The following is an 8,654-nucleotide window of genomic DNA, read 5'->3' as shown; positions in this document are numbered from 1 at the left end:
CTCTGTTAACAGCAGCTGGTGTGTCTCTGTTAACAGCAGCTGGTGTGTCTCTCTGTTAACAGCAGCTGGTGTGTCTCTGTTAGCAGCAGCTGGTGTGTCTCTCTGTTAACAGCAGCTGGTGTGTCTCTCTGTTAACAGCAGCTGGTGTGTCTCTCTGTTAACAGCAGCTGGTGTGTCTCTGTTAACAGCAGCTGGTGTCTCTCTGTTAACAGCAGCTGGTGTGTCTCTGTTAACAGCAGCTGGTGTGTGTCTCTGTTAACAGCAGCTGGTGTGTCTCTCTGTTAACAGCAGCTGGTGTGTCTCTGTTAACAGCAGCTGGTGTGTCTCTGTTAACAGCAGCGGGTGTGTCTCTCTGTTAACAGCAGCTGGTGTGTCTCTCTGTTAACAGCAGCTGGTGTGTCTCTGTTAACAGCAGCTGGTGTGTGTCTCTGTTAACAGCAGCTGGTGTGTGTCTCTGTTAACAGCAGCTGGTGTGTCTCTGTTAACAGCAGCTGGTGTGTCTCTGTTAACAGCAGCTGGTGTGTGTCTCTGTTAACAGCAGCTGGTGTGTGTCTCTGTTAACAGCAGCTGGTGTGTCTCTCTGTTAACAGCAGCTGGTGTGTGTCTCTGTTAACAGCAGCTGGTGTGTGTCTCTGTTAACAGCAGCTGGTGTGTCTCTCTGTTAGCAGCAGCTGGTGTGTCTCTGTTAACAGCAGCTGGTGTGTGCTCTCTAACATGAACAAAGTCTCGAGGTTCTGCTCGCCTCAGTTAGAATACCTCACGATAAGCTGTACACAATACTACTCTATCTACAAGGAGAGATTTTTTTTTTTTGGTAGCTGTCTTTTAAACAACAAAATGGCGGCACTCCTAGTGGCCAGGGATTTTCATTAAGGGAATATAAAATCCGTACTACCAAATTTCAACCAGCATTTCACCTGTGGAACTAGAGGCAAAACAACACTACATCACATATACTCTACACACAGAGGTGTGTAGGAGGAGAATGAAAAGGATTTGGCATGGGCCCTCAGATCCTGACATAGTTCTACAGTTGCACCACTGAGAGCATCTTGACTGGCTGCGTCACCGCCTGGTATGACAACTGCTTGGCATCTGACCGTAAGGTGCTACAGAGGGTAGTGGGTACCGACCAGTACAGCACAAGGGGCCAAGCTTCCTGCCATCCAGGACCTCTATACCAGGCGGAGTCAGAGGAAGGCCCAGTACATCACTGGGGCCAAGCTTCCTGCCATCCAGGACCTCTATACCAGGCGGAGTCAGAGGAAGGCCCAGTACATCACTGGTGCCAAGCTTCCTGCCATCCAGGACCTCTATACCAGGCGGAGTCAGAGGAAGAGCCAGTACATCACTGGGGCCAAGCTTCCTGCCATCCAGGACCTCTATACCAGGCGGAGTCAGAGGAAGGCCCAGTACATCACTGGTGCCAAGCTTCCTGCCATCCAGGACCTCTATACCAGGCGGAGTCAGAGGAAGAGCCAGTACATCACTAGGGCCAAGCTTCCTGCCATCCAGGACCTCTATACCAGGCGGAGTCAGAGGAAGGCCATAAAAAGTTTCTAAATACTCCAGCCACCTACTGCAAGTCATGGGCTGTGTCCCAATCCAGAGGCTGCTAACTGCTGCCTACCTGTCTACATGCCTGCTGCCTACCTGCCTACCTGCCTACCTGCCTACCTGCCTACATGCCTGCTGCCTACATGCCTACCTGCCTACATGCCTACCTGCCTACAAGCCTGCTGCCGACCTGCCTACCTGCCTACATGCCTACCTGCCTACATGCCTGCTGCCTGCCTGCCTGCTGCCTGCTGCCTACCTGCCTACCTGCCTGCTGCCTGCTGCCTACCTGCTGCCCACCTGCCTACCTGCCTACCTGCCTACCTGCCTGCTGCCTACCTGCCTGCTGCCTGCCTGCCTCTGCCTGCTGCCTACCCCTGCATGCTGCCTGCTGCCTACCTGCCTGCTGCCTACCTGCCTACCCTACCTGCCTGCTGCCTACCTGCCTACCTGCCTACTGCCTACCTGCCTACATGCCTGCTGCCTGCCTGCCTGCTGCCTGCTGCCCACCTGCCTGCTGCCTACATGCCTGCTGCCTACCTGCCTACCTGCCTACCTGCCTACATGCCTGCTGCCTGCCTGCCTGCTGCCTGCTGCCTACCTGCCTACCTGCCTGCTGCCCACCTGCTGCCTACCTGCCTACCTGCCACCTGCCTACCTGCCTGCTGCCCACCTGCCTACTGCCTACCTGCATACCTGCCTGCTGCCTACCTGCCTGCTGCCTGCCCGCCTCTGCCTGCTGCCTACCCGCATGCTGCCTGCTGCCTACCTGCCTGCTGCCTACCTGCCTACCTGCCTACCTGCCTGCTGCCTACCTGCCTGCTGCCTACCTGCCTGCTGCCTACCTGCCTGCTGCCTGCTGCCTACCTGCCTGCTGCCTAACTGCCTGCTGCCTACCTGCCTGCTGCCTACCTGCCTGCTGCCTGCTGCCTACCTGCCTGCTGCCTACCTGCCTGCTGCCTACCTGCCTACCTGCCTGCTGCCTACCTGCCTGCTGCCTACCTGCCTGCTGCCCACCTGCCTGCTGCCTGCTGCCTACCTGCCTGCTGCCCACCTGCCTGCTGCCTGCTGCCTACCTGCCTGCTGCCCACCTGCCTGCTGCCCACCTGCCTGCTGCCTGCTGCCTACCTGCCTGCTGCCCACCTGCCTGCTGCCCACCTGCCTGCTGCCTACCTGCCTGCTGCCTGCTGCCCACCTGCCTACCTGCCTGCCGCCCACCTGCCTGCTGCCTACCTGCCTGCTGCCCACCTGCCTGCTGCCTGCTGCCTACCTGCCCTGCCCACCTGCCTGCTGCCTACCTGCCTGCTGCCTGCTGCCCACCTGCCTGCTGCCTACCTGCCTGCTGCCTGCTGCCTACCTGCCTGCTGCCTACCTGCCTGCTGCCTACCTGCCTACCCGCAGCCTACCTGCCTGCTGCCCACCTGCCTACCCTGCCCACCTGCCTACCTGCCTACCTGCCTGCTGCCTACCTGCCTGCTGCCTACCTGCCTGCTGCCTGCTGCCTACCTGCCTACCTGCCTGCTGCCTACCTGCCTGCTGCCTACCTGCCTGCTGCCTGCTGCCTGCTGCCTGCTGCCCACCTGCCTGCTGCCTACCTGCCTGCTGCCTGCTGCCTACCTGCCTGCTGCCTACCTGCCTGCTGCCTACCTGCCTACCTGCTGCCTACCTGCCTGCCTACCTGCCTACCTGCCTGCTGCCTAACTGCCTACCTGCCTACCTGCCTACCTGCCTACCTGCCTGCCTGCCCACCTGCCTGCTGCCTACCTGCCTGATGCCCACCTGCCTACCTGCTGCCTACCTGCCTACCTGCCTGCTGCCTACCTGCCTACCTGCCTGCTGCCTGCTGCCCACCTGCCAGCTGCCCACCTGCCTGCTGCCCACCTGCCTACCTGCTGCCTACCTGCCTACCTGCTGCCTACCTGCCTGCTGCCTACCTGCCTACCTGCTGCCCACCTGCCTACCTGCCTACCTCCCTGCTGCCCACCTGCCTGCTGCCTACCTGCCTGCTGCCTGCTGCCTACCTGCCTACCTGCCTGCTGCCTACCTGCCTGCTGCCTACCTGCCTGCTGCCTGCTGCCTGCTGCCTACCTGCTGCCTGCTGCCTACCTGCCTGCTGCCCACCTGCCTGCTGCCTGCTGCCCACCTGCCTGCTGCCTACCTGCCTGCTGCCTACCTGCCTACCTGCTGCCTACCTGCCTGCTGCCTACCTGCCTACCTGCTGCCTACCTGTCTACCTGCCTACCTGCCTGCTGCCTAACTGCCTACCTGCCTACCTGCCTACCTGCCTGCTGCCCACCTGCCTACCTGCTGCCTACCTGCCTGCTGCCTACCTGCCTACCTGCTGCCTACCTGCCTACCTGCCTGCTGCCCACCTGCCTACCTGCCTGCTGCCCACCCTGCCTGCTGCCCACCTGCCTACCTGCCTACCTGCCTGCTGCCCACCTGCCTGCTGCCTGCTGCCTACCTGCCTACCTGCCTGCTGCCTACCTGCCTGCTGCCTAACTGCCTACCTGCCTACCTGCCTGCTACCTGCCTGCTGCCTACCTCCCTGCTGCCTACCTGCCTACCTGCCTGCTGCCTACCTGCCTGCTGCCTAACTGCCTACCTACGTGCCTGCTGCCTACCTGCCTGCTGCCTACCTGCCTGCTGCCTAACTGCCTACCTGCCTGCTGCCTACCTGCCTACCTGCCTGCTGCCCACCTGCCTGCTGCCTAACTGCCTACCTGCCTGCTGCCTACCTGCCTGCTGCCTAACTGCCTACCTGCCTACCTGCCTGCCTACCTGCTGCCCACCTGCCTGCCTACCTGCCTACCTGCCTGCTGCCTAACTGCCTACCTGCCTACCTGCCTACCTGCCTGCTGCCCACCTGCCTGCTGCCTACCTGCCTGCTGCCCACCTGCCACCTGCTGCCTACCTGCCTACCTGCCTGCTGCCTACCTGCCTACCTGCCTGCTGCCTGCTGCCTACCTGCCAGCTGCCTACCTGCCTGCTGCCTACCTGCCTACCTGCTGCCTACCTGCCTACCTGCTGCATACCTGCCTGCTGCCTACCTGCCTACCTGCTGCCCACCTGCCTACCTGCCTACCTCCCTGCTGCCTACCTGCCTGCTGCCACCTGCTGCCTGCCTACCTGCTGCCTACCTGCCTGCTACCTGCTGCCTACCTGCCTACCTGCCTGCTGCCTACCTGCCTGCTGCCTACCTGCCTGCTGCCTGCCTACCTGCCTGCTGCCTACCTGCCTGCTGCCTGCTGCCCACCTGCCTGCTGCCTGCTGCCTACCTGCCTGCTGCCTACCTACCTGCTGCCTACCTGCCTGCTGCCTACCTGCCTACCTGCTGCCCACCTGCCACCTGCCTACCTGCCTGCTGCCTAACTGCCTACCTGCCTACCTGCCTACCTGCCTGCTGCCTACCTGCCTGCTGCCCACCTGCCTGCTGCCCACCTGCCTACCTGCTGCCCACCTGCCTACCTGCCTGCTGCCTACCTGCCTACCTGCCTGCTGCCCACCTGCCTGCTGCCCACCTGCCTGCCTGCTGCCCTACCTGCCTGCTGCCTACCTGCCTGCTGCCTACCTGCCTACCTGCCTGCTGCCTACCTGCCTGCTGCCTAACTGCCTACCTGCCTACCTGCCTGCTGCCTACCTGCCTGCTGCCTACCTGCCTGCTGCCTACCTGCCTACCTGCCTGCTGCCTACCTGCCTGCTGCCTACCTGCCTACCTGCCTGCTGCCTACCTGCCTACCTGCCTACCTGCCTGCTGCCTACCTGTCTGCTGCCTACCTGCCTACCTGCCTGCTGCCTACCTACCTACCTGCCTACCTGCCTACCTGCTGCCTAACTTCTTACCTGCCTACCTGCCTACCTGCATCCAAAAGCACCTATCTTAATAGGTGATTGTCATTTGGGACGGGATTCGAAGGCAGCATCACGTGACAAACCATTCACATTCCAACTAGAGCAAGACATTGTAGCTGCTGTAGCACTGTGAACAACTAGTGGTAGCAACCCAGTGAACAACTATCCCGGAATGGAAATATCTGACAGGAATAACAAGAAAAGAAGTAACAGAATTGATTTCCTAAGTTCCAGTTAATGAATGAAGGGTCCTCCTCTCCCACATGGTTGCATGCAGGCTACAGTCAATTAGCAGACAATTCTAAAAAACAGTTTTTTCTTTGTCATTATGGGAGAATGTGTATAGATTGATGAGGGGAGAGAAAAAAACGATTTAATCCATTTTTATAATAAGGTTGTAAGGTATGGCATATGGCAAAAGTCTGTCTGTCTGTCTGTCTGTCTGTCTGTCTGTCTGTCTGTCTGTCTGTCTGTCTGTCTGTCTGTCTGTCTGTCTGTCTGTCTGTCTGTCTGTCTGTCTGTCTGTCTGTCTGTCTGTCTGTCTGTCTGTCTGTCTGTCTGTGTGTGTGTGTGTGTGTGTAACTTTAAGTGGTATGCAAATCATTCTGTCCCCACTGTGTCCAAGTCGAGCCTTCCCTGACCTGACCTGACCTGGACCATCCTCTAACTCTTCACCATCCAATGTCCAACAAGTATAACTGACCATGTTGTCTACTTATACCTTTCTCAGCAGCTATAAATGACTAGATTAGATATGAAACAACATCGTTTACATTGACAGGTTTCAGTCCTGATTCATCACATTTTAGATGGATGGCCTTTGGACAACAGTTGCCAGTGTTAGTATGACAGTGATATTTGGGTGATGATGGCAGAACAAAAGAAGAAGATATCTCTTACCGGCTATAACCTGTTGAGTGGCTTGGGTGAATGCAGGCTGCTTGGTAGTGGTGATCTCAGGCCACTGGTCAACATCATCAGTAACAACGGCAATGTCCTGAGGTTCCTCCTCAGGTTCAGACTCCATCTTCTTGGGTCCCTTGGCCACTCTTTTACCATCCTGTCTGCCCAGCTCCCGGTCACCTTCCTGGGCCTTGAACAAGGCGCTGTAGGGTAGGTCCTGGAGAAGTAGCTCCACATTGGTGGTCGGAGCCCGGCACGGGGCATTGGCAGGCTGCTGCAAGCCCAGTGGAGGTGCTTTCCCCTGGGGCTGGAGGGCTGGGAAGTCAGCCATCAGGTCATAAAGCTCTTGCTGGGTTGTTGGTGGAGCTCGGGCCTTGGTTGGGTCCGTAATCCTGGTAGCTGGGACCTTGGCTGGAGCAGGGGCCTTGGTTGGGTCCGTAATCCTGGTAGCTGGGACCTTGGCTGGAGCAGGGGCCTTGGTTGGGTCCGTAATCCTGGTAGCTGGGACCTTGGCTGGAGCAGGGGCCTTGGTTGGGTCTGTAATCCTGGTAGCTGGGACCTTGGCTGGAGCAGGGGCCTTGGTTGGGTCCGTAATCCTGGTAGCTGGGACCTTGGATGGAGCAGGGGCCTTGGTTGGGTCTGTAATCCTGGTAGCTGGGACCTTGGCTGGAGCAGGGGCCTTGATACAGGCAGCCACTTTGCCCAGAAGGTTGAAGGGGCCAGGGATGGGGATGAGAGGTGTGGGGAGGTTGGCAGGCGGAGAGCCCTGCCACAGCCTGTCACCTTGCCATGGAGACGCGCCGCTCGGGAGAGGGGGGAAGTCGTCTTCGCTGGGGGCCAGGTTGGGGGCCAGGTTGGGGGCCAGGTTGGGGGCCAGGTCGTGGAGCAAGGGTGAGAGATCGGGGAGCAAGTCCGGAACGAAAGGGGAGAGGTTAGCACCGAGGTCGGGGTTCAGCAGGTAGGGGTTAGGTATGTCTAGAGGTTCCCCCATGATGGAACTTTCCTCCCCTTTATCCTCCTGCCCTGGGATCAGGAGGCCCCTGAGGAACTTCTCAATGTCCCTCCTTTGCTCCTCCTCTGGGATCAACTAGTATTGGAAAAATAGATCAACATGGTCATCTAAAACAAAAGTTTTTTATATATATATATATACACTGCTCAAAAAAATAAAGGGAACACTTAACAACACCATGTAACTCCAAGTCAATCACACTTCTGTGAAATCAAACTGCCCACTTAGGAAGCAACACTGATTGACAATACATTTCACATGCTGTTGTGCAAATGGAATAGACAACAGGTGGAAATTATAGGCAATTAGCAAGACACCCCCAATAAAGGAGTGGTTCTGCAGGTGGGGACCACAGACCACTTCTCAGTTCCTATGCTTCCTGGCTGATGTTTTGGTCACTTTTGAATGCTGGCGGTGCTTTCACTCTAGTGGTAGCATGAGACGGAGTCTACAACCCACACAAGTGGCTCAGGTAGTGCAGCTCATCCAGGATGGCGCATCAATGCGAGCTGTGGCAAGAAGGTTTGCTGTGTCTGTCAGCGTAGTGTCCAGAGCATGGAGGTGCTACCAGGAGTCATGCCAGTATATCAGGAGACGTGGAAGAGGCCGTAGGAGGGCAACAACCCAGCAGCAGGACTGCTACCTCTGCCTTTGTGCAAGGAGGAGCAGGAGGAGCACTGCCAGAGCCCTGCAAAATTACCTCCAGCAGGCCACAAATGTGCATGTGTCTGCTCAAACGGTCAGAAACAGACTCCATGAGGGTGGTATGAGGGCCCGACATCCACAGGTGGGGGTTGTGCTTACAGCCCAACACCGTGCAGGACATTTTTCATTTGCCAAAGAACACCAGGATTGGCAAATTCGCCACTGGCACCCTGTGCTCTTCACAGATGAAAGCAGGTTCACACTGAGCACATGTGACAGACGTGACAGAGTCTGGAGACGCCGTGGAGAACGTTCTGCTACCTGCAACATCCTCCAGCATGACCGGTTTGGCGGTGGGTCAGTCATGGTGTGGGGTGGCATTTCTTTGGGGGGGCCGGACAGCCCTCCATGTGCTCGCCAGAGGTAGCCAGACTGCCATTAGGTACCGAGATGAGATCCTCAGACCCCTTGTGAGACCATATGCTGGTGCGGTTGGCCCTGGGTTCCTCCTAATGCAAGACAATGCTAGACCTCATGTGGCTGGAGTGTGTCAGCAGTTCCTGCAAGAGGAAGGCATTGATGCCATGGACTGGCCTGCCCGTTCCCCAGAGCTGAATCCGATTGATCACATCTGGGACATCATGTCTCGCCCCATCCACCAATGCCACGTTGCACCACAGACTGT

General features: G+C 57.9%; 1 protein-coding gene across 1 annotated transcript in view; it reads right to left on the bottom strand.

Annotated features, from left to right (window-relative positions):
* Positions 1–5,571: 5,571 nt before the first annotated feature.
* Positions 5,572–8,654, bottom strand: part of LOC127910109 (helicase SRCAP-like) — an 8,745-nt gene continuing 5,662 nt past the window's right edge. Inside the window, exons 3-4 of the mRNA XM_052473173.1 lie at positions 6,310–7,399; positions 5,572–5,591 (exon numbers count right to left, since the gene is read on the bottom strand). Of these exons, the coding sequence (XP_052329133.1) occupies positions 5,572–5,591; positions 6,310–7,399 (1,110 nt within the window). The remainder of the gene's footprint in view (positions 5,592–6,309; positions 7,400–8,654) is intronic.

The sequence above is a fragment of the Oncorhynchus keta genome, chromosome 20, assembly GCF_023373465.1.
Source record: "Oncorhynchus keta strain PuntledgeMale-10-30-2019 chromosome 20, Oket_V2, whole genome shotgun sequence".
In the NCBI taxonomy this organism is placed as follows: Eukaryota; Metazoa; Chordata; class Actinopteri; order Salmoniformes; family Salmonidae; genus Oncorhynchus; species Oncorhynchus keta.
Note: the sequence above shows the minus strand (reverse complement) of the source record. Positions and strands in the feature narration are given on the sequence as shown.